Source organism: Pipra filicauda, unplaced genomic scaffold (genome assembly GCF_003945595.2).
Source record: "Pipra filicauda isolate LSUMZ 115617 unplaced genomic scaffold, ASM394559v2 scaffold146_size1912638_pilon, whole genome shotgun sequence".
Lineage (NCBI taxonomy): Eukaryota > Metazoa > Chordata > Aves > Passeriformes > Pipridae > Pipra > Pipra filicauda.
The window spans coordinates 1,315,262-1,342,105 of NW_024103951.1; the positions used below are offsets into that span (position 1 = coordinate 1,315,262).

At 37.7% G+C, this 26,844-nt stretch overlaps 1 protein-coding gene across 1 annotated transcript in view; it reads left to right on the plus strand.

The window, feature by feature from the left end:
• CLSTN2 (calsyntenin 2) overlaps nucleotides 1-26,844 on the plus strand; it is a 257,372-nt gene that overhangs the window by 186,027 nt on the left and 44,501 nt on the right. Inside the window, exons 5-8 of the mRNA XM_027729314.2 lie at nucleotides 1,211-1,360; nucleotides 14,784-14,969; nucleotides 20,271-20,519; nucleotides 21,361-21,482. Of these exons, the coding sequence (XP_027585115.2) occupies nucleotides 1,211-1,360; nucleotides 14,784-14,969; nucleotides 20,271-20,519; nucleotides 21,361-21,482 (707 nt within the window). The remainder of the gene's footprint in view (nucleotides 1-1,210; nucleotides 1,361-14,783; nucleotides 14,970-20,270; nucleotides 20,520-21,360; nucleotides 21,483-26,844) is intronic.

The following is a 26,844-nucleotide window of genomic DNA, read 5'->3' on the forward strand; positions in this document are numbered from 1 at the left end:
TAATAGAGGTTTAGTGAAAGACTTTTTTAAAGCAGTTGCATTTATTTGCTTTCTCCTGTCTTTCATTCATTTGAAGGAAAAGAAAAAAAAAAAGAAAATAAACCCCAAACCTGCAAACAATGCCTAATGTTGCATGCCTAACAACAGATACTTTGACCAGCACCTGTGGGAATCAGTTCACTGTATTTGACTAAATTCCAGGATTTGAGGGCTCCCATTTCAAATTTTGCCCAAACAACTTGATTTTGCTGATCCTTGCTTGTAAGCAGTTATTATGTGTAGCACTGATCCAGTGTAAGTTCGTTTCTTGAATTCTAGAACAAAAATCCTCAAAGAGGTGATGTAACAAACAACCCTGAGCAAAAGTGTGAAACATATTAAACAGGCTGAAGTTTCAGCTTGTATAAGAAGTAAATTTCAGTGCAAATGGACAGAATTAAAATGCTGAACTTGTTAACAGCAAAAGCATACACTCTGCACAGTATTCTTCCAGTGCTGCAGGAACTACTCTAAGATCTTTCCCTTGCTTTCTGAAAGTTCCAATGTCTTTGTTCCTGAAACAGGTAATTTGTTACCTTTATATGTGTGTCAGGTTCAGCAGATAATCTCTGTTGTGTCTGAGTTTTATTTTCATGTGATAACTGTGCTCTTGTATCAAATACTGCTAACACTAATGCAGACAGTGATTCTGGGGCTCTTTCTATTTTTAAAACCCAGGGAAAGGAGTTAAAGGGCTAAAAATGTCTCTCATCCGAAGGGTAATATATTTTGGAAAAACAGGAAGATCCTTAGGCTGGGCAGATGCTCAGCAGTGGATCTCAGGAATGTGGCTGACATGTTAAAGCAATGTATTCTGTGACAATGTGGAAGAGGAGGGTGCACTTACTCATACTTTACATTTCAAGATGTGACTGCTAATTAGTCTTACTGTCTTACTTTAGAAAGTGTTATTGAGCACATGTTTTCTAATATATTCATGCCCACATTATATACCCAGCACCTTATATTTACCTAAGAACTTCTTTATTTTTCTGACTGATTGAAAGAAAATACTTCCTATTCCTCTTAACTGTCCTGCCTGTGGATGTCCCATGTGCTTCAGAGAGTTTAAAGTCACAAAGGACTTGATTAACCAGGACCCAAATGTTACAGTCTGTGTATGCTTAGCCAAGAATGAATCTCTGAATGTTTTCTTGCATTAAATCTATAGGTAACATCAGGAACACCGAGAAACTCAGCTATGATAAACAGCACCAGTACGAGATAATGGTAACAGCTTTTGACTGTGGGCAAAAACATGCAACAGAAGATGTCTTAGTACGAGTTAATGTCAAACCAGTGTGCAAGCCAGGCTGGCAAGGTAAGATTTAATAGCTTATCTATTTTAATTTTTTTGTTGTTCAAATTTCTTTTCTTTGTTTTTTTTTTCCTCCCCCTCACAGGAAGGAAAGTGGGGTGCTTATTACAGTTGTATGTAAAACTTGCTATTTCTTATGCTCCATTCCAACAAAGTGGATAATAATCCTATGGTTGTTTACATTTTTCATGTTTCTTCTCTAGTCAGAACAAAGAACAGACTAGAAAAAGGGAGTAAGACAAATTTCTATTCTAATAAGCTACTTATAATTCAGTCTGAACATACTGGAAAGTGAAAAAAATGCTGACGATTTGCCTTTATCTTACTATTCCTTTAAATAAAACTCTTGAAGCCACCATGAGAAGGTATATTTCCCACGTGAGCCAGAGTTGTTCAGATTATCTTGTTCCAGGTACAAAATTGGCTTTCAGGAGCATTTATGAGTCAGGACACACTCACCTGGCAGTGGGAGTGAAAGGCATTTTCTATGCTGATTACTGTCTTCATATGGAGACATTTCAGGAGGAACTGATTTTCTAAAAAGGTTATAAGGATCCACACTCTGTCTGAAATGGAGAAAACCCCAGCTGGCAATGTGCTAGGAAGATAGATATGCCACTAATTACAAGGAATTAAGATGAAAATGAGGGCTGGATTAGGGACAAACCAATTGGATGTAACCATATTATGCAGATGCCGTTCAGGACTAACTTGACCTTCATAACTGTAATTTTTAACCAGAGTGATTGAGAAGGAAAAAATCAGTTTGTCTGTTGTGCTTAAAGGTAAATTGGCAGATTGACATTTAGAAGGAAAAAAAGGTTTTCTTTGTAAAAGGAGAAGCCCTGGTCTAGAGGACCTTGTAATGACATGTTTGCATGTCATTGATTCCATTTTCACAGGCCTCACTGAGAGCAGAACTACATTTCAATTCTTCAGGCATGTACTAGTTCCCCACCTACCCAAGTACTCTGAAGAACATTTTTGTTGAAAAAAATATGATACCTATGAACTATTTCCACATCTTCTAACTGATCTTATTGTTCAAAACCCCATGATTTATTCCATAAAACCAATATGGGCTCTTTACACTGTGGAAATGTTCTGTTTCCATTTCATGGAGTTATCTCAAATAAATGAAATACTCCCAGATTAGCTTGGAATTTTTATTAAAATGGGTGCAATTGATGATTATTTTTTAAAATTTCCATATTACTTCCATATTAGATATTTTACTGATTGAATAATTTTTGCAAAAATACCTATTAATGGTGTTTAAATGGTGTTTAATGATGTTTGTATTGCCCAGTATTGTCATACTTATTTCATAGTTCAAATATCATTATAGGACAGATGGTTGTTACTGGTCCCATGGGGTGCTAATAGATACCAGGTAGAAACAACCTCAAATCAGGTTTGGTTGGTTTTGGGGGTTTTTTTGATGCTTGTTTATATACAGTGTTTATAAGGTATTTAAGATTTTAATGAGAAGCTGGAATTCAGCCATTGTTCCTTTATGCATGTAAAGTTTATTTTCTTCTCTTCTACAAGTCAGATCTGTGTGTGACTCGTGTTTGGGGTAACACTAAGTACTCAATATGAGAGGCTGCCAGGTTGTTGTTTTTTCCTGTAATGGTGAGAAAATAGAGAAAATAGCATATACACAAAGCAACAAATCAACAAAAAAGAATCCAGTATGTGAGAGTTTAAAGCAGCTTGTCTAAAGCATCTCAGATGGTAAAGAATATGCCTTGATAGCACTCATTTTTGTTTATTTCTGTGGAAATTTGGCATGAATAGTCATTCTCCCTTGTGGTCTGGTGAAGCTTTATGATAGGCCTTTATCATAGGTAAAGTAAGAATATGAAATAGCTCAATATGTTCTGCTCCATCTTATTCCATGTCATCCATATGGGATTATAATTTACCATCTGTCAAACAGGTGACACCTCCCTGGCACGTCCCCAGGTCAAAGAGCAGCAAGTGCAAGGGAATATGTTTCCTACTCCGAGTATAAGGTCTTTAGATAAACAATTGGGTAGGTAGGGCTTTAGTTCTTAATTACTAAGTCATTAATTTTAACTTGAAAATGAGCTGCAACATAGTACTCCCAGAATTTTATACATTTCCCTCGAGGAGATTTTTTTATGCCTATTTATTTTTAAAGATGAAGAAATTCATAGATGTGATGTTGTTTTCCACTTTGATCCAATATCTGTAAAAATTAACTGTTGCTAGGAAAAAAAAATCAAATAAGCAAAACTTACTAAGATTATTTCCAGTAGTTAAAGAGACTAGGAATGGAGGATATTTATATTGTCCTTTCTTCCCTGTGTTTGTCACTCTGTGACCTCCCCACGAAGGGGCAGCCAGCAGGTATGCTCCATCTTCTATGAAATAATGCTATGTTTGTAAAGATTGGATGACTAAGGGAGGTAAAATAATGGGAGGTTTTTTGACAGAAAAGATAAATATTCTGAGTCTTTGGTTATAATATAGAAGTTGCTAGAATACTACATGTGATTTTTTTCTCTTGTTCTTCAGTGTTAGCTTGAACAAATAAATACTTTGAATTTCAATTTATAGCATTGGCACCTAGTTCTTAAAAGTTAATGGCTTTTGTAATTTGAAATACTGTGCACTTTTTTATGCAACTGTCATGAATAGAGATTGTAGTAGTCTAATGCAGATTCGGTGTTAAAAATTTCAGTGCAACAGGTTTCAGTGTAGATGCCCTTCAAATAACCTCCATTGTGCGGGGCTAGGACAGGGGAGAATAGGCTTTATATAAAACAATGTACAAAATTATTGCTGTTTCTCGAGGCTCGTTCCATGTGACTGACATGTACAGCAGAGCAAATAAGACTCAACAAGCCAAGGTGCTGTTCTTTAGTCAATATTCCCTTGGGTAATAGCACTGGAGTCTTCATTAAATCCAGGAGCTACTCCTTACTCTCTGATGACAGACATTAATATACAATCAACAAGCATTCCCACACAGACATTTTCAGCAAAAAAGCCTCCTCTCTACTAAGAGGCTACTTTAGAAACAAACTGGCATCAAACCATTCTGAGATTACTCTAAAATGTTATTAGTATCCTAAGCAAGGATAAAAATGTAAATCAATGAACTGAATTAATTCTTAATCAGTTATTTTAATTGGAATTTCTCATTGGTGGGTTTTGTCTACTGACTTTTAGAGCTGTGCTGCAAATTCTCTTCGTGATAGCTGTGTTTGCATTTCCATGATTTTTAAACAATGGAGTGATTACTTAGTGCCAGGTAAGTAAAGAGACTACATTATAATGGAAAGCTAAATGATAGTATTTTCTACACCACCTGCAGTTGAAGATACTTTGAGTTTTTGTTTAAAATATTTTTTAAACACAATTACTGAGTTTCCATACTAAGGAATATCTTAGTCACATTCCCTGGGGTTCTGTCCACCCCTCCAGGGCCCTGCCTTTGTTTCAGTTCTATGGACACAAAGCACACACTACATGATTTTCCTGTAGATTCACTTCCATTGTGGTTCCTTTCACTGCATTAGTTTTAATGTCACAAATACAGATTTCTGTAAAGTTACATCTGCCTTATGCAAAGCAGAGTAGATGGACTTGTGGCAACACAGTACTAAATATCCATATGGTATTTTCATTAAAAAGTGTAAGGTGAAATTAGAGTCAAAGCCCTGCAATCTAAACCAGGTTTCCTTTAGCTCATTTATGGTACTATAATATTGTCTTGTCTCGTTTCTGCTACTTTTAGGAACAGTCTTCACAAAACTCTTACCATCCCTGTGTAGTGGGCTAACAAATATAACAAATGGAAATTAAATATAAGCCAGTGTGCTGAAAGATGCAGGATAGCAGAAAATTGAAAACAATTTTTCCTTTACCGAGCTCTCTGGTGAATGATCTATTATGTAGGGAGAAAACAGAATTTAACCATCCAAAAAGGAAGGGCAGAATCATGTCCCCAGAAACTTAAAATAATATGTTTTGAGACTGTTAAACGTCTGCTCAATTATTGACAATTAAATCACAAGTCAGGTTGCTCCCTAGAATGTTATTAATTTTGGACAGAAAATAGTTATTAAAACAAAAAAACTCCTTTAAACCAACCAGCTGAATACCTCAGTAAAGTATCAGAGAACTCTGCTTTCCTCAAACAAAGAGGCAAGGCTGAATGTGTTTCTTGGGGAGATAAGTATCTAGCAAAGACAACAGTCCAAAAATTAGAAGTCACGTTGGCTCCTCTCTCCTCTTTTTATAAAGAAGACTTTTTTTTTCCTGCCAAATTTCATATGGCCTTGCATAAGCAATGGTGACTAATATCCGGTTTAAAAGACAATCACTCTGATTAGAAAACAGGATTTCACAGTATCCAGCCTCGAGTGTTTTACCAAACTGAAAAGATATACACACACACCTAACTACCTCAGGTAACAAAATAAAGTTGAAGTTCTTTAAAAATTCATCTTAAAAAAAGAGATGTTCCTGAAAAATTCACTAACTTTCTAAATAGTGTTTGCTTAAAAACAGGTTTGAAATAAAGGCTTCTCTTTGTTTATTCACCTAATAGATTCTAAAAATATTTAATGAAGGTAGTTAATGTATCAAACATAGTGCATGTCACTTCTTTTCTAAGGCATGTAGGGCTCACTTGGGTGACCTAGGGCTTTGCCACCACCAAAAGGCACATTCCTACCACCTCTTTAATGTTGAATAGTCATTCAGAGCCCGTGTACAGGTCAGGTCAGCTTGTATTTCCTCCTGAAATAAAATCTTTCTTTTGTACAGAGAAGGGCAGGACCTTTTATTTTAGTAGCAGAGTGATCTTAGATCACTGAGTCAACATACATCACAGGTGCTATTTGCAGTAGATGCTGAGTGATTTCAGGAGGGTGTTCATGTGGGCTTTTAGTAAGGTGCAATTACTGAGAAAAACCTAAACTGTATTGGCTTTTGTGCTGCCAGTGCTTTTAACAAGGAGGAATATGATTACTAAAGCAATTGGCTTTAGGAGGGTGGTCAAGTGCAGAAACCTTGCTTATGAGAACAATATTCCTAGTCTTCAGGAACTATTTTAAAGGGCTAAGTATTTTCTGCAATAAATATAAATTAATTTCTATTATTCTTGTGCACATACCTAGCAGTTTAAAATACAATGCCTGGGTTGTCTTAGCTCTAAGATATTTACCAATATTTTTAAAAATTAAATTTATTGCAAAGCAGGGAGTCTTTATGCCAATCTAGGCTTGGCACTGCTGTGCATGCATTAGCCATACATCCTTCAAACAAGGTAATCATAATGAAATACTTACATTTGGCTATTAACTTGAAGGGCACCATTTTAGTAGAAAACCCATTCTAAATAATCACTCCAGGCATTTGAAAATTAACTGAACTTCTGAGTACTATTGATTTCTAAACTTAAAATTTACATATGTTCATACTTGTTTATGTATTTGTATCAACAGTACTGGTTTTTTTGACTACCAGATGTATTTAGAGAAAGCAGTCGTACCTGTTTCAGTCTAAGATTTGCTCTCCTTCCCTCAGTAAGTTCTGTGTATGCATTACAGCTAAATACATCTTACCCGAGCACTCCAGGAGATTTCATGTGTTTCTTACTGAAGATACAGTGCTTTATATATTCCAAGACTACCTTTCTTTTGCCTGGTTGTATCAGTCTGGTGGGTCATGGAAATGATGTTCTTGTCTTAATAGGATCAGCTCCTTTTCTACTTGTCATTTTTCAGTGATGTCTCACCAGTTTGCTGAAGTTCCTGAGCATGAGCTGGCACTTTGTATCATTACTGCTAAGCACTATTTCTGTAACACCAGTTCTCAAGGTCATCTTATTCTGTGCTTGGGATATCCTCTTTCTGTATTGACTTCCAATGTAGCATTGCCTTCTGTTCTTTTCCCTAGCAGAAGTAACTAACACAGTCCTGGTTTTGTGCCAAGACAGCAAATGGAAATATCAAATAACACTCCCAAGGCAGACTCACCCAGATCATTCCCAGTTACTTCCCTGTGTACCATGAATTTTGCATTTTCACAGTAACCCATTATTGCCCTCTCTGTAGGCAGTTCTGCATATCTGTGACAGCTGAAATACTAAAGCCTGCCTTTCCTATCTTAACTGATACAAGTAACCATTCGTTTTAGAGATATTTAACTAGATTCTAATTTCCATGTACCTCTGTGGAAGATGACTTTGTTCACATTTCTACATTTACAACCACAAAACGTCTTTTCCCTTTTTTTTTAATTTTAACTGCAAGATCTCCATGAGCTTCGTTGAAGAAATTTTTTTCATTGAGAAATTTCTTATCTCTAAGGTGTAGCTGGCAACTGGTGGTTCCATTAACTTTTCCTCTTCCCAGAACCTAAAGCACTAAGGGATATCCAGTTAGCTTCGAAGCTTTTCGCTATGATTTTTTTTTTTCTCTGCATGTGTAAGGTTCCACATATTCTTAGATAGATCACGGCCTTAAGAACTGAAGACTTTCCACACAAGTTTTGACATACTCAGTTCATTGGTTTCAGTCACTAGTCCATGCAGTTTTTTCAGTCTGTCTCAGAATCTGAGAAGCATTTTGCACATTCTTCAGTAGAACCATTAGAATTCTCTGGCCACCTCTAAAGCTGGTATAAAGGAGCAGCAAGAGCAAGGTTAATTCCTAAAGAAAAGGAGCCATTTGTAATAACGGAGCTGGCAGACCCTTCCTCACCCCACTGAGGGGAGCCAGGTTCAGCCACAGTCCTCAGAGGAGGAGGCAGGTCTCAGGAAGTGTATCCACAGAGTTGGCATCAGGTCAGGGGGCAGGTCGATAGGGATGAGGTCGGGCTGTCAAACCAGAACACCAAGTCCAGGCTTGACTTTTGGATAAAGAGACCCCCTGGCCAGCGCTGTGGCTGAGCTGGAGACCAGAACCCCTCTGTACCATGAGTCAGGCCAAGCCTGATGGGGCTGAGCTAAAACAGGGCTCTGGGCCCACTGGTGCAGATGGAGGCCTCTGGTGAGGCTTGTGGAGGTTCATTAGGGCTTATTAGTGCCCATGGGGCTCTGACTCTGCAGGAAATATCTGTTATTGTTCAAGTGCAATCTCACAGCAAATAACAGCTTAACCTAGGCTGTTGTTTCATATTTTTAGATGGTTATGTGCTTATTTTGCATAATTAGGCACATTAGGGCTTGGGACTTTATGACTTGATGGAGAATTCAGTGTCACTAGGTCAAGCACAACAGCTATACCATTATGGTTCACTAACTCCTCCAACAGCAGACTTTACTACCATCCTGTACTAGTACAAATTTCTGTCTCTTTTTTTGTTTTGTTTTTTTTTTTTAAACTACCAACATGCTGCAGACAGAAAAGGTGTATATGATATGTATATGTATATGTTTATGCTTTGAGATATGCATTCAAATCTCTTAGCAAACCATGGTGCCTTAGAGCTCTGGACATTCACTTGAGTCTTCTCTTTGCTGTGGAGGACCTTTAACTGAGTCAGACCTTCTGATTATCATTTCCTTAATAAATCACTCATTTCACATACTTTAGTAGTCCTGTCACTTGTATGTTACTGGCTTGCAGATTGGCTGTCAAACCTAAAAATGCTTATTAGCCTTCTTTTACTTATTTTATGACTGGTGGTGCTGGATGTGAAACTGATATTTTCTCCTCTTAAAAATTATCTGAACTTTAATGATTACTTCGCAGTGTTGGCTAAAAACATTAATATTTTATGTATATGTGCATGTGTGTATATGTGTATGTGTATTCATATATATATGGATATAAGTACATTATATACATATATATGTTAATTTAAAATGTGGGAAATAGATGTGTGTGTTTAATTAAAGAGAATTTTTTTTTTCCTGTTAGTGGTGGCTGCTTGACCCTTTAAAACCTAGCAACTGTATTATATTCCAGGCATCACACTGAGCCATTGATCCTGCTGATGGTCACACTGTGATTTGTGGCCAGTTAACTAGGGGACATCTGACCAAATCCACTCCCTTGTGAAATATTCCATTTCATGAACGTGAAAATGCTTAGACAACCTGAATGGTCTGGATTTTTTAAGCCGTTCAGGATCTTCACAGAAACAAAGGGATCTAAGAAAGGACCAGGCATGCAGGCACTGCCAGTCTTTTTGCTGACTTTCCTTCTGAGATGACACAGCATAACAGATGATCCATTTTAACATTCGTGATATAATTTAAAATTAAAATAATAATGTTAGCTCAGTTTTGTCCCCCTTTAAACTGTGTCAAGAAACAGAATTCAGAATTTCTTGATAAATCTGTTGCAAGGCTAAGATTTCCTTTTTTGCCAGTACAGATGTTCCTTTTTCAGAATTTTGAGGAGGATTAATCAGGAAACAAAGGAACTGAACAGTTAATGTGATTGCTTTGTGTGTCTTTGAGTTTTGGGGAGTTTTTCCATATGGAAATTAAAATCCTTTGAAATTAATTTTTTGAGATTGGCACAATTTGTAAGTCCTTAAATATAGAGAAAATGCTGCCCAAGAGAAAATATGCAGGAACTGTTACCCAGGGTCTGTTTTGCCAAAAAGTCCCTTATCTGAGCTCAAAGTAGAAATTCAAGTACCAAAGTGCTTCCATTTTGGAAATGTCTTATGGCCATTGATCTTTCCCACATGGAGAATGCCTGACTGTACAGCAGTTTATTGAGGGGCTGCAGCACGTGATATTCTGGCAAGATGCACTTTCTGGTAAATTCATGACATTGAAAGAAAATTGTAGTTTTGTGAGGACAGTGCACTGCTCTTCCAAATCTCATTGTACACCATCTAGAGCTGCCTGGCTACTGCTTTTAAGATACAGAGAGTTTCAGAGATCATGAAAGCAAGTGTACTTTTGGCAAAATTATGGAGACATTCTGATTTTGTTTGTGAAGTGGTTTTGTGTTGTTTTGTTTAATTTTTATTTATTCTGAATTGTTTCAGATTTTCAAATTAATAGAGAGAAAAATGTTTAATTAAAAAACCCACACTTCAGCAAAGCTGTGAAGTGTATATATTAACAAAAAAACCCAGAAAAACAACAATACAAAAAACCCCAAACCATAACAAAGGCAGCAGAGTAACCTCTAGCCAAGTCTCCAGACTACATGGATAGCACAGATGTGAAGATGCTGCAGAGGAAACAGAAGAGATACCAATTACATTGCTCTGGGAACCTTATGTTCCAGCTATTACACAGAGATGCTGCAGAGACTCACTAACAGCACCACATAAATTTTATCTTTCATTTAGTCACCAAGATGCACATCATCAGTCCAGCATGAGAGAAGTTTTGCATTTCACTGAGTTACAATTGTCTTTAATTACATTGCCATCGTTTTTAATGTCATGAGGTGGAATCAAAGTTTATAGCCACACACATGTAGGAGACGTGAATCAGATCACTCCTCTGCACCAGTGCCACCCTCCTTCAAGGAAAAAAATCAGATTAAATACTTCTTAGTGTCAACTAGCATTAGAAATGAATCAGAATTTAAAACATGGATCACAAAGAAAGACAGTCATGTATAGAAAATGTTAAGTATAGAGATCAAGGTAAGTCTCTACATTATCTTTCTGTTAAAAGGGATATTTATTTAGTGCATTGGGACTTACTTTTAAAGGCTCAAACTCTCACTGAAGTTTGATCCATTTTGATCTTGGAATCGTTAGAATATTTCAGAGATGAAGTGTACACAGTTTGCTTATAACTGATGAAATCTGAGCCACAAACTTGACATGGTGATGTTTACACTCTAATATTGTGTTGTAGGTCTAATCCAGCTGGGACTCTCTTATATTGTCCGGAGCAGCTTTGTGCCACAAGTGACAAGCAAAAGCCTACTGAATTTAAAAATCCAAACAAAGGCTGCAGGACTAAACAGTGCTAGTTTTATTCAGATTTTCCCCATGGGATTAGTTTTCTCCCCTGACTGGGGAGACAGTACTTACCTTCCTAAACTTGCACTGTAACGTGGTGGTGTAGCAGGTTTGTGTCAAAGGAAGAGCCCTGTTGGTTGGGTTTAGCTAATCTATGTGCAGCCTACCAGTTCAGGTGGGATTGTATATCTTTTGACTGTTTGCATAATAGACACATTTTAAGATACATCTTTTAAATACCCGAATTCAGAGGCTTTTGCAGACTCGGGTTACATGAGACATTTCCTCTGAGTCAGTTCTAGAGGAATGGAAAAAGTGCCACTGCATTCCTGAAGGGAAGGTGCTGATCTTTTTAGTAAATCCAAGGTAGGATATTATTCTGGAAGAAAGAAAAATAACAGTTTTCACCCCATTCAAAATGAAATTAAACACTTGGGTTATTCTCAAAATAAGCTCTTCATATTGCCACCATATTGCTTGTTCTAATTTAAGTGCTTTCCAACATTCCTAACTACTGGTGGTGAGATCCAGAGGCAGCTGTTGCTGCCTTTGAGGGCTGTCCTGCTATCACAGGGTTGTATCATACTCCAATACTGCCTCATGCCTGCCTGGGAACGCCTTCAGCATGGAGAGGAACTTCCTGGCAGACTCCTAAATCTGCAGTAAGTCAGTGAAAGTAGTGCTGGTGGGGTTTAGGATGAGCACTGGTCTATGACAATGCAGTGGGCCCAGTTACAAAGACACTTGTTCAAGTCTAGTTGATGTTTAACAATTTAGAGCTGAGACAAATGTGAGTGATTTAGAACGTGCAGGGTTTATGATCTCTGGGTACAAATTACCACTTCTGCCAAGCTGAAAGGTAATACCATGGAACAAAACACCTCTTCCAATCCATGTGGCAGAAACAGAGGGCTTCCATTATTCTTCCTTGTGAGCAGTGGCATTTTGTATGGCGTGGGTTTTATAAGAATTTCTTCATATAACTGGGGGTAAGTGTGCAGTTGCAGATATATTACAGTTAAAAATTCAGTCACATCTCACATTCACTTATGAATATTTTGCATGAGTGCCGGTTAATTTGATATAGCTGAGAAATTAAAATGGGCTGAAAGCTGCTGAAATAGTCAGAAATGTTTCATATATATATATATATGACTTTCTTTATTTTCTCTTTTGGGCAGAGGAATATAATGTCTTAACTGATGAATAAGAGACTATAAAGATCAATAATTCATATATTACCAGTTTGTATACAAAATAGCAAATTAGCAAGTTATTTTATTTTTACCTGAAGTATCTGAAGGAATTTGCTGCTCTTGTTCAATTGGAAAAATGTTAACCTCAAGTTTCTGCGATGAATAGGGAAGAGAAATCTATTGCTGCAACGATACTTGAAATTGTAATGGAACTGTCTTAGTTGACAATTGCCAAGAAATTATGCAATACTGTAGATCAAATCTAACTTAATAGGGAACAAATGGCCTGAATTACCTGAATATTACAACTGAAATAGCAACTCAACTGATGTGTGCACAGGCAATAAACTAGTCATAGTTGTCTTAGTGATGTACAAGTACCAAAGATTTTAGTGCAAATAGATACTAAACATGCTTTCAGAATGTTCCATGAAGCCTGAGCTTCCTCTTCATAACAAAATGCTGCATCAGTACCATTTGGAATAGAATTCATGAAGAAAATCTGGGAATTCTGAAATACAAACCAGTGACTCGTATCATCCTTTCTTTGTCTGGACTATGGACTAATGATTGCCCTACATTTCAAAATGTTCACACGGATGTTTAGATTTTCCCTGAAATGTTTAATACAGTTTAAGGCAGTGGGAGAGAGCACTATTTTTCAAGCTTTCTGAAATACAATCTGTAGAAAAAGACCGAATTCCTCCACCTACTTAATGCATATATATACTTATGTATAGACTATTACTCTTTTTCCACTGGTATTTAGAAAGAATGTCTCTGACCATTTGCTTTCAGAGATTTCATTGACTGCCAGTACTTAGAATTTTTCCATTTATGGAGTTCTCTTTTACAGGGGACAAAAAAAGTGAGAGAAACTTCAGCTCTGTATGTGAGAGTATGCCATGATGCCACTTCTTGTGGCAAGCTCCACAGATACACAGATGTGCCCATTAGACAGCAGAGCTGAATAGTTTTGTGAGTTCAGAATAATTAAGTATTTGCATCTCCATATTAATATGACATTCTTACTTTGTGTGGTAACTTGGCTGGACTTGACCAAATGAGAAAGACATGAACCTGTTAGAGCAACGAGGAGAAAGGCCTTGAAAATGGTCAAAGGGCAGGAGCATCTCTCCTGTGGAGACAGACTGAGAGAGTTGGGATTGTTCAGTCTGGAGAAGGCTCCAGGAAGATCTTACCTTTCAGTGCTTAAGGGGTCCTATCACAAAGGCACATGGAAACATTTTACCAAGGTCTGTGGCAAAAGAACAAGAGAGTAAACTGGAAGAGAGTAGATTTAAATTGGATATAAGAAAGAAATTTTTTCCTATAAGGATGGTGAAGCACTGGCACAGGTTGCCCAGGAAAGCTGTGTATGCCCTATCCCTGGAATTGTTCAGGACCAGGTTGGATGGGACTTTGCACAACCTGGTTTAGTGGAAGGTGTCCCTGCCCGTGGCAGGAGGGATGGACTAAATGATCTTTGAAGATCCCTTCCAACTCTAACCATTCTATGATTCGGTGAAAATATGAACTGCAAAGATAGCTGAAATACATGTTTTTAATTATTGCTGCTTGTTTGGGTTTTCTCTGAAGCAGGTTGCAAACACCATAATTAATTGGATTTAAAAAATTAAATGCTCCAGTTGAGCAGCATAGTGGTATGTATGGAACAAACAGGTGGCTGCCTAAGGCAAGGGATTGTTTAAATATTGTGGGCTGTGAGACATCTGCATAAGAAAAACCACAGATTAGTCAGATCTGGCTGAAAGCATGAGCAGTACTCAGCTGTAACTTCCTGTCATTAATACTTAACAAAATTAGTGAGATGCTTGAAGACAAAAAGTGGCACTACAGATGTGTTATATTAGACTGATGTATATAGCCTGGTCCTTAGAGATACTTGTTCTGTATCACAAAACAATGAAATGTGACCAAACTCTGTGGAGCAGACAGCCTCATCCCTGTACAGTCAGCCTGTAGTCTGTCACAGGGACATGGACATTGGAGATCCAGACTGACACCAATTAGCACTTCTTGTCAGGGTATGTATGTACCCCATGCTTGTGGGACTCTAGCAGCACTAGTGTTACTTAATTGATCCTGGCACTCTTATAAAAAGAGGGCCAAAATCCAAGTTTTTTTCATACAGTAACTTGTTGATGCCAAGTTCAGAATGTTTTTTGGCCTTAGACAGTGACCTTTGAGAACAATGTGTCATTTAAAATTACATAACTCCCTTCACTTTTTTAATCATGACTGAATCTTGTTGGGGTTTTTTTGTTGTTGTTTTTTTTCAGACTGGGACAAACGGATTGAATATAAACCTGGCTCTGGAAGCATCCCCTTGTTTCCCAGCATTCATCTAGAAACATGTGATGGACCAGTTTCCTCAATACACACCACCATTGAATTGCAGACCAACTACATTGGAAAGGGCTGTGATCGTGAAACGTACTCAGAAAAGTCTCTGCAGAAATTATGTGGTATGAATATGTTTTTCAGTTGAGATAATAATATTTTTTCCAGATAAAGCACCAATTCCTTGTGACCTGTAAGCATGCAGTACTTGGGTTTAGCTCAGCTGGTTCATTTCAGATTGCAGCAATGAAAATATAGAGAGTGGTGATATTTGACGGGTGCTCTGTTCTTCTTTTCCATGTTTTCAAGTCTTTTTCATAATTTCTCCCTGCTGATTTTTTTCTCTCCTGCTCCAATTCCTTTTTCTATTTTTCTCCTTCCTCATTCTACCTCTTTCTCCTTCTTTCTTCCCTCTGCTACAAATACTGGTGTGACAGTGTAGTGAGATTTCAGGTGTAGATTTGCCATCATAGGAAGACTGTGGGATTTGCAGGGAATTGAATCTCTATGTTTTGTTTGAGTCTTCCTGACTCAGCTTTCTGTTCTGCTAGGTGCTGTGCCAGAGTACAAACAAACAAAAAGTAAAAGAATATTTTGGGCAATCATTTTAGCAAAAATATCTAAGAAACATGAATTTCAGCTAAGAGTTGGCCAGTGGAGAAATGTTTCCTAATTATTTTCTTTCCTTTTCGTGCTTTTTAATAACTTGGTGTAAAACATACATATTATATTTGAAAGATAGATTCAGTACTTGAAGATACTGCTGTATGTTTTCAGACTTCAAGATTCTGTACATGGCAAAGCAATGGCTACATATTAAGCCTTTCGGCTTTTGAGATCTGCTGTTTCTCCTTCTCCTCTAAAATTCTGTTTTCTTAGAGTCCTCATCTGAAGCCCTGATGGTGTGGAACATTAGTTCTCATCTTCTCCACAATGTGTCTTTCCCTGTCTCCTGTCTGAGCTACGGTAGCAATTGTACAATTTTTTTCCATTTCAATGCTTGGATTTTGGCCTGAGGTGCTCTGGTGTGTGGCTTACATCTGCTTTGATGACCACACAGATATGTTAAGGTCAATACACTAACCTTTATGAAATAATTTTGTAAATGAAAATTATCAGTCAACGTTACTAAATTATAAAAAATGGAGACCAAGTCCCAGGGAAAAATATTTTGTGGTTATGATTACAAATTACTAGTGGAGATGGGGGAAGTAAGTAAAGGTTAATAGGAATAATAGCATTGTCATAAAAGCTGAATGTTTTAAACCTGAAAATTGCTTAGTTAAGATTACAGAAACAATCACAATTATAATCCTGTATCTTTTTCCATCTGACTGGGATCCTAGAAAAGCAGATGAGAACCCATCTGCCAACGGTATGCATCTTCATCCTGTTAATAAGATTAAATCTGAGAGGCTGACCAAGACTTGATTTCATAAAATACTATCATTTAAATAAAAATAAATATGTTGTAGCTAAAGTGAAGTACTTTTGCCTCCTCTAAGAACCTGTATTGGCAGAAAAAGGAGCATTGCTTTATCCTGTTACAGACCTGAACTGCAAATGGCAGTCATTCAGAACAGGACCTAAAGCACCAAATCATTACCTTGACATAAAACACTATATCCAACCACATTATCATTGTAAGTGTAGGGCTGAAAGTAGGTACCTTCAGCTGCTGTAAAATTCCTTAATTGAGGAAGGTTGTGCAAAGCCTAAGGGGTTCAGTTGGCAGTGTGGCTTCACTGCCTTACCTGCTGACACGTCAGCAATAGAAAAGAGAACTGCAAGTCTTTCTCTTTTCTCCTGAATAAACCAGGTGTTTCCCAATACTAGTCCAACTATAATTCATAGTCTGCACCATGTGTAGGCCTAAGCTGGTGAAAAGCAGAATGATCAAAACCATTTCAGTAGGTCTGTCAATGCCATTGTAGTAGTTGCAGGCAGGAGGACAGAAGTTACTGATGAACTTCCAGCTTTTGCTCAGCACATCCATGAAGGAACAGAATAAAAAACACTTGAGAAAATAGATAGTGTAAAAGTATATGTAAATAGGGGAAAAAAAATCTCACTGCTGAAAAAATATTTTTTTTTGTTCAAGTTTTCTATATCTTCATAGAGAGCAGACATGCTAGAAACTTGTAATAGGACTTGGATAAAAAGGCTGTAAGTGACAATGTGCTTTACATCAGAATTGCACTTAGACTGGCTTGCACTTCGGTATTTAAAATTTTTTACCAGCCTTAAGGTAGAGAGAACTCCTGCAAGAGCACGTTACATTATTTCTAGAAGTCGTTTTTCTCCCAGAAATTACCTTATTGTAACTAATGCCTGGGTGCTAAAATTCTTTGAAAAAGAAGAAAAGCCTGAATTTTTTTCTGCCAGCAAAAAAATCATTGTGCAGTTGCAGAGAGTGCAGCACTGAGTGATCACACACAGATCTGTGCTGTAGAAAATGCAGGGCTCTCTCTGTATAGTTAAAGACCCAGTTTATAAATCCTGCGCTCATTTCTTCATTTATCTGTTGGAAATCTGGAGAATACAGATGCTGAGGACAGTACATTAAAATTCATCGTTGTATAGTGTATGGTTTAAGTCTGCTTTTCCATAACTCCGTGATTTGCACTCACTTTGATGGTCAGGGTGGGCAGCTTAAATGATTAAATTACACTTGAGTCATTTTTAAAGTCAAGGAGTTATTATTGTTGTGCCTCAAAGCATTTTAGTAGGCATTTTTTCACCTTCTCATCTGACAATAATAAAAAGTAAAGACTGTCTAAAAGGCACAATTTGGACTGCAAAAACATGGAGAATAAATCACACTAAAACCAAGAATTGGTTAAAGAGCCTGGAATCTAGTGGAAAGATGGGTATGGTGCTGTCTTCTTTCCTTCTAAATGTAGATAAAATAGAAAATAATGGGATTGCTAATTTTCACCTATGGCAATTGGGAAACTGAAACATAGCCATGCTCCGGGTAAGATTCTGCCCTCTCTCTTTTATCCTGGGTTGTGTAGCTTTGCAAGAAGCTCAAAGAAAATTGATCTGATCAAAAAGTATAATTTAGGCTTGGTGTTGTTGGCTGATTAGCTTCAAGCTCAGCCAGGAGGCTGGTCCAATTCAGCAGGCAGCATCACTCTGTGCTTATCCTGGCACAAAGTTTGGAGCCCAAATATGCAGGACTGGGAGAGGAGGTGGGGCCAACTGCATAAATTGCTTGTGAAAACAAGGACTTTAATATGCAAGGGTTACCTCGAGGGTGTCAGTCCAAAACTGTGCTTCATCAGTGGCTCCTGCATTATTCTGGAAGCATTGTAGAAGAGAAGGACATCAGTCACTACATTTTTGGAGTGCACTGATCCATGGCATGACAAGACTGTTCTGGGAACGCCTCCAGATACATCCTGCTTGCACTGCTCCAGGTCTGTCTGTGTACATGGCCGAGCAGCCTGGGACTCTGGCTGGATTTATGAAGATAGAAAAAGCATATTTATTCCAGCTAAATCTCCCAAGCACATAATCCAGTGGTTTTTCGCAGGGCAGGATTAACACACACTAACAGGATGAGATTCCAAACTAACCCGTAAATCTCCATAAAAATATGGGCAGATAAAGTAGAACCTGTTGAGCTCTGTACTGATTACCCAAATGCTCTTACACAAGCCTGTCCTTAAGTTGGGAAAATAAAGTAGTTTACCTGGGCAGCTTGACAAATCAGAGTTTAACAAGCTGTATGGGAGTGTTCAAGGCCAGGTTGGGTGGGGCTAGTGGGAGGTGTCCCTGCCATGGCAGGGGGATTGGAACAAGATGATCTTTAAGGACTGGTCCAACCCAAACCATTCTATGGTTCTGTGAATATGAGAGAATTCCATTTTGGAGTTTCCCCTCAGATTCATTCTGTTGGAAAGAATAGATCTTTCCAAATTTTCGTGGCCAGAGTAGATAGAGTGAAAGATGAAGCTTATTTACACCCATAATTTACCTAATATAAGCATATGCCCATTTAAAAGCATATTTCCTTTGATAATACACCATGGTGCAAGGAATTTCTGGTCCTTCTGTAAGTTTAAAAAAATGAACATAAAAATTAGCACAAAAGACTATTGAGTGTGAAAATGATGATGTTTCTTGTGCTCTGTGCAAATAATTTTATTTTTTAGTGACTTGAGTGAAAGAAAACAAAACACAGTTTGTCACAAATTGTGCCATCTGGATAAACTGAGTTTGATGTATTCCTGTTGGTAACATCGGGGTATTTAAGCAATGCAGTGTGGTGTATTATCCAGAATTACAATTTATAAAAGAAATACACTTTGTGCTCAAACTCTAAGCATGTAGGTGTTAGGTTTGATATTGCTATCACTTCAAAATAGCCTCATTTTACAGTAATAAATTTTGGAGAATTGTCAAGGCATTCAGTTACTGAGTGATGTGAATGTTTTCATATCATTACTATAATACCTTTTTAAAAATCCATATGATACATTTCCACACTCTCTTGGCTTAAAATTTTGCACTCCTGCAGAGAGCTGGGATCTTTTTTCTCTCCTTGGATGCTGAAGGAGGGAAGAGTATCTTAGGTGTCTTAGCAGGGGATTTTTTATGCAGTCGTGGTTTGTTCACCATATTCTTACTCGACAAAGCATCAACAAGAATACGAAGATTGTTTGTGCTTTTTACTCTTGGAATCACATTTTCTGCTAAATGCTGTCTTTCCCCAGCGAGGTAAATGCTCTGGGTAGCTCCTTACATGTTTTTAATAGTGCCTGACAGTTGTTAAGCTGTAAGAAAACACAAGCTGTAAAGAAATGTGCTATTTTATCAGGGCTCGGCACCACCGTGTTTTCCATCTCAGTCCATCATTAGATAAGAACACATGGAGTTACAACCATCAAGTATGTGCCATAAACCAACCTTAAAGTGATATTATCTGTTTTAGAGTGAATGCTACATATGTACTCACATTCATACCAATTTTATTGTGAATATCTGTGGCTGTCTACTGGACATTACGTGACTTGTCACCTGCATTTTACAGCACATCATCCCCACATACCATGTATCTTCATACTGTCAGAGAAGAAAGATTAATGAAGAAAATTTGGGTTTAGTCTTAGAAGTTCTTGAAATAACTGAAGAAATGTCATCAGTGAATTATAGAAAATAATGAAAATTTCCAAGAAAGATAACTTTACAAAATTTTCTCTAGTTTTCTGTGCAATACCTTTAATCTAGAAAAATCTTGCTGCTTTACAATGGTTGATATTTTAGAATGTTTATGTGGTTTGGCATCGAAGCTAATAGGACCATTTGGGTATTAAAAATAATCTAAAGAGTGGGAATCAGAATCTTGGCCTATATTACATTAATCTTCACAGCTTTTTCATTAGTTTCTCATCCTGTTACTCATTATATGTAATTTGCAGGAGCTTCCTCCGGTGCCATTGACCTGTTACCATCTCCCAGTACAACAACTAACTGGACAGCTGGGCTTGTCATGGATAGCAATGACATAATTTTTAAATTTGATGGAAAGCAAGGAGCGAAAATCCCAGATGGAATAGTCCCGAAAAATTTAACTGATCAATTCACCATCACTTTGTGGATGAAACATGGACCTAGTCCTGGATTAAGAGCTGAGAAAGAGACTATTCTCTGCAACTCTGACAAGACAGGTGAGTCTATGTGTTGAAAAAATGTTATGCAAAGGGAATATCAACATTAGTAGATTGTTACCATCTCTCCTCATTTAATTTGGTCTGAGAAAAAAGCTGGGTTGGTGCCACCCTAAGCATCACTGACTTAAGAGCTTACTGGGGAGACTGATGACTGCCTAAATATCAAACACTGGTTCTCCTCTTGGGTAACACAGCTGTAGATTTTCAGAGAATCACAGAATATGCTGAGTTGGAAGGGACCACAAGGGTCATTGAGTCCAACTCCTGGCCCTGCACAGGACCATTCCCAAGTCGCACCATGTGCCCGAGAGTGCTGTTCAAACGCTCCTTGAACTCTGTCAGGCTTGGTGCTGTGCCCACTGCCCTGGGGAGCCTGTTCAGTGCCCAACCACCCTCTGGGGGAAAAACCATTTTCTAATATCCAACCTAAACTTCCTCTGACACAATTTCAGGCCATTCCCTCGGGTCCTGTCGCTGGTCACCACAGACAAGAGATCAGTGTCTGCCCCTCCTCTTTGCCTCATGAGGAAGTTGTAACTGCAATGAGGTCTCCCCTCAGTCTCCTCTTCTCCAAGCTAAACAGACCAAGTCCCCTCAGCCATCCCTCATAAAGCTTCCCCCCAAGGCCCTTCACCATCTTCATTCCCCTGCTTTGGATACTCTAATAGCTTAATATTTTATAGGAATATAAAGTAGTTCTTTTGGTGGTTTGTTTTTTTTTTTTTTATTATTTGGTTGGGATTTGTCTTTTATGTGTATAATGCTTTCAAACACATTCCCCTAACCCAAAGTGTTGGTGATGGTTCAGGTCACTGATGGTGTCGGTCCCTCCTTTCAGAGATGAACAGGCACCACTACGCCCTGTACGTGCACAACTGCAGACTCGTGTTCCTGCTGCGCAAGGACTTCGACCAGGCCGACACCTTCCGGCCTGCCGAATTCCACTGGAAACTGGATCAGGTACCCTGCTCCTCTCTTCTCTGTATCCCCCTCTCCAAACCATAGAGAACAACTCCAATCCCACCATAGCTGCCCTGGGAAATCTGAAGTCTGTTGCAGTTATGCTGCAATCTGTAACTGTTACCACTCCAGTTGGGATCCACATAAAAAGATCTAAATGAGTTAACTTGGTTGAGTCATTTTATACACTAGGGTTTTTAATTGAATCATTTTAAATGGTAAGTAGAGGTTTATATCCTTTGGCAGTGGATAGAGACATGACATTGCATATAGTTCCCTAAAAGTTTTCCATTTATAATTTTTTAAAATCTGATTTATCAGCACAATGGAAGTGATGGAAACCTTTTCAGTAAAGACTATGCTGACACACAGGCATTTGTAATGTAGTGTAAAGCCAATCTGCAGACTTCTTTCATCTGCTGTGCTGTATATAATGTCTCCTTATTATTAAGAGTATATCACAAGAAAATTATTATCAAAGAGATAAGAGTTGCCTTTCATAGTTTTATTAATCTTAAGCAGGATAAAGATCATTTAGATAAAAGGAGACAGACTTCAGCAAAGCAGCATTTTCTCAAAGCAAGTTTTTTCATGTTTCTGAGTCCAAACTATGATATTGAAGATGTAGATATATAGGAATGTTTACTTTTCTAATTCAGCTTCTAAATATATATATCAAAATTTGATCTTCATTGTGATTATCAGATGAGTATGGTAAGAAAGCATGTGATGACCATAGTACTTGCTTTGCATTTACACTGACCAGTCTGGAATCAGTTTTTGCTGTACTTCATATGAATTCTTACAGTGCCTCAAAGCAAATTTATAATAAATCATGTTGAAGATTGCAAGTCAGGAGTAACTGATGTCACCTCAGATAGTGCTGTTCTGAGCACTGAAGATGGATTTCTATTTTTAAACTCTTTGCTAAGCATCTAAATTAATGATAATACAAAGTTTGTGTTATCAGTCAGTGCAGTCAGCTTTAATAACCTTACAGTGAGAATGTCCTCTCAACAACTGAAATTTGTGTGTAACTCTTGTAACTTGGTCATGAACCTCCCTAACTTCTACTGAAAACTCCTACATGATAGAAACTACAGGTAGAAAAGATTTTTTAGGTCACATGATTGATTTCCTTTCATTTGGCTACTGTCAGTTGATTTCCACTGTATATTTTCAGCTGGTCTTTCTAGCTGAAAAAGAAAGTAAGATTAAAGTATAAATAAAGTTTTTTATGGGTTGTGTGACCAGACTTCCATGAAGATAAATTTATACTGTCTTGGTGATACTGCTGTAAGTTTTGTCATGAAGGGACCTCATAATGGTTGCTTCTTTACTTCTTCTTCATGCTCCATCTGCCCTATACGGTGGAGTAAATTAAAAGAAACTGAAAATAAAACATATGTGAATAGTGGGCTGGTAAGGAACTTGCATGGTTTTGAAGACAAGGCAGTCAGAAGCTTTCACTTCCAAGTAGTAAAATTATGCAAGCTACTAATTATATACCCAGAATGATCTACCTTAGGAAGCACAGGATATTTTAAAAGCACATCAAAAAACAAGTTATGATCCCATTCAATATGAAAAGAAGCTAGGCTAAACTTAAAAAAGTAGATTTAAGTGTTCTAGATGGTAAATTTGCGTACTTAGATGTTGAAATACCTCTGGAAACCTCATCTTAAGAACGGTTCCTTCTGTAGTGGCATATCCTCAGATTCCTCGTTGTTGCTTTTTGTTTTTCCAAGAAAAACCTGGGAATTAGGCCCTACCTAAGTGCTGTCCATGCTCTGACCATCTGCACTGTGATGCAGGATGCTGTGGATGGCGTTGCATGTATGTATTGAAGACAATGCCACAGCTGGTAGGAAGCACAGACATAGCACAGTAAAAGAGCACTTTATTGCTGAGCTCACTTTATGAGCCTGACAACAATCCATAGCTTGTTTTTGCTGAGGGGAATCTGGTGACCTTGGAATAGGGTGAAGCATGAACTAGTGAAATCATTTATCATTCTTACTGTGGAACAGTAAAATTTATGACACCAGCTGCTTTGGGCTCTATCTACTCCACAAGACTACTCATTGTTTCAAGGCACTGACCAAGAAGGTGAGCTTATTGTCATTCCAAGTTTAATTTAATTTTCTAGCTCTCATTTCTGTGGTGGATGTGTATGGCACACAGCTTAGTAGCAGACTCCATTCTTGGCTGAGTACGAGGATCCATGTAACATTTTATGTAGTTACACCTAAGCAGTGCATCTGAAGCCTCATGTTACCACATGACCATAACAGTCTTGCATAAAAGTGCCTGAAACCTTTACACAGTAGTGACTGCCAAGTTATCTCCAGGAAGATTGTGTCTTTAAGTTAGTTCATAAACCTAAGGACTTACTTGCAGTGTGGCTTTCAGTGTATTTAGCCCTATTTGTCACATTAGACTGAATGGCCTTTGCAAGGTGAATTTTTCCCCAACAACTGCAGCAGAAGCCCAGGTAGAGGTGGTTCCTTCCCTTTACTTATTCCAGTTTCCTTGGAAATGCAGGTGTTACCTTTGTTTCAGAATCATGACCTTATTCCTGAGTTTCCCATGCAAAGGTTTAAATTGAGTATCATGATCTGGGTTTTTTTTGTGATTTCTTTTCTCATATTTAACTATTAGACACTTTTTAAACCCGAGACCTCATTACAAAAAGTTTTGTTACCAAAGTCAGTAAAAGGCACCTAAATCACTATCTAATTGTCTCAAATGGATAGAAAGATAGATGCGATTTTAAGTGAATTATTTGGGCAGACAACTATACATTTGGGCCATCTAATAATAATATATAAAATATAAAAACTGTTTCTTTGAAATTCTTGGAAAGCTGTGAACCAAATCAGAATAATAGTTTGGATAATGAACCAAGGCATTCAAGTATTTGGTGACAGTGGAAAACATACCATTAAATAGGACAATGCACAATTTATTTCACACTCTGTTCATCACGGATATTACATTTTTCATACAAATATGAGGATAGTCAAGCCAAAAGGCGTTTCTCCTTCCCCCAAATCAATAAAATAGGAACACTTTTTTTTTAGTGGAAGAAGGCATCTGAGCCAGAAATTAACAATTTTTTCACGTACTTATTTTTATTCACAATGGAAAATTATTTTCAGGATGTTATCACTCTGAAAATAGTCTTCCAGCCCACAGGCAAAATTGGTATTGATCCCATTAAAAAACAGGGAATGTGCTGCATGATCTGGAGTCATTCTAAGTCAGCAAAAAATTGATAAACATGCAGAAAGTTACTGTTTCTTTTCTAAGATGAAATAAATTGCTTTGAATAATCCAAAATAAACCTGCAGTGCTTTTAATTGTGCAAAAGCCCCAAACACTCACTTGTAAAACAGGAAGTAGAGAAAGAGGTTTAGATAAATCTGAATATGCTGCAGTCTGTGTCTGTGTGAGCACGTGGATGCTGAAGGATCAAGGCAAGGCCTCCAGTTGCATTTAATCACTTCACCGAGCACACACACACAAGTAGGGTCTTTACCCACAAAAAGAGCCATGTCCAGTCAAGCCCTTCATCCCCAGCTGCTGTGCAAGGACATTATAGACAAGGAACTGACTTCTGAAGAAATCGATATTACATGCTAAGAGAGTAAAGTGACATTGATTTGGTATCTGGACTTTTTTTTTTTAAACAACAGCATTTTTCTGAGTGAAAGTTGTTCTTATATGCTGGATTTTTAGAAACTGATTAGTTGTGTGCATCTGGTTTTCAGAACACCATTCACATCAGGAAAACTGTAAGTGGCCTCCCTCTCAGAGAGAGAGAAAACGAGTGAATATTGAGGGACAGAACACGGTATTCTCAGTCCTAGAGGGTTAAGGGTTCACCAAGGAGACAGGGTGGTGCAAGTTTCCATCATCTCTGTGCATGAAATTTCCCCTCTTAGATAAGAGACCTCAGGCTTGCCAGTCCCACACTTTCCAACATGCACTGCTTTATGCATACACCTTTAATAAAACTACGGAGAGAAATCAGATTTTTTCCTATAGAACCAGTAAGAGAGAAATGATAAATGAATCACACTAATCCTGCAACAGAGATGAAATAATTCCAGAACTTAAAAAGTCTTTGCCAAATTTTTATTCAGCATCTTGCTTCAAAACAGTTTTTGGTAGCACAAGGATGAGTCACTAGTGCTGATAAATTCCCGAAAATTTTCTTTGAGATCCCAACTGAAAGAAGCTCCTTTAATATATGTTTTTAATGGAACTGCTGCATCACTGCTAATAACAAAATCTTTACAAACTGCTCCCAGTGGCTGTCCAGAACTTGCTTTATGACATACAAATTTCCTTTGGGCCAGCTCTGAAGTATTGCCTACCGATTGATCTGGTGATGTGCATTTCTGATTTCTGCAGTCCAGCCCAGTGTGAAAGGCACTGACTGCTCTGTGCTTCTGTAAAACTTCTGCAACCCTTAAGGAGCAACCAAGCTGAGTATTTTATCATTTCTGTATTTTCATTTGCTAGAAATTACTTGGATATGTTTCTGGTTTTATGTTCTGTATTTTGCAATTGTCTCAATTTTTTGACCGTGGCAGCTTTATTACAATGGTTTGGGATTTCCAGACCTGTCTGTGCTGTCCTACTGTTCCCAAAGACTTAAGATGAGTGAGGACAATTCTCATGAAAATGATACCTGTTATGTGTTGTCTTTTGGCTCTTACATGGGAAAGTGTTCTTCAGATATGTAGTTATGGTTGTTATCAAGGGAAGTTAGAACTACTGCAACCACTAAGCCCTTTAGACCCTAAGACACCTACTTTTTTTGATCAAATCAGACCAAAAAAAAAAAAAAAAGGAAGGAAATTCTGCACAGAATAAAAAGGAATTTAAAACTGGCTGTAGTATCATGAGATAATAACAAGTATAATGCTCTTTCAGCACACTCTGGGAAGGCCCCAAAAATTCTTAGAGAATATCTTGATAGGGAGTTATTGATATGCCTAAACAAGCTGGATAAAAGTGTCTGTTAGTTTGCTCTGTTCCAACAGTACTCTGGAAACTCTAGAAATATAAAGCCTAGGACTGAAATTCCCTATCAAGCTATAATGTGAAAGTGAATAGTAACATTTGCTTTCTTATTTTTCAGCTATTGTTAATATTTTTATTTTACACTGTCCCTGATTTATCACTTGTGCCACCAGAATTTCTACAAAACATGCACAAACTGTTTTGAAAATGTTGCTGAAGAGCCAGAGCTGTTACTTGGGCAATTTTCTGAGGCACCTCTGTTTATCTTTCAAGAAAAGCAGGTTGGCTTTGGAGCATTCAGGTGGTGGTTGCAGCATTTCACTAAGGT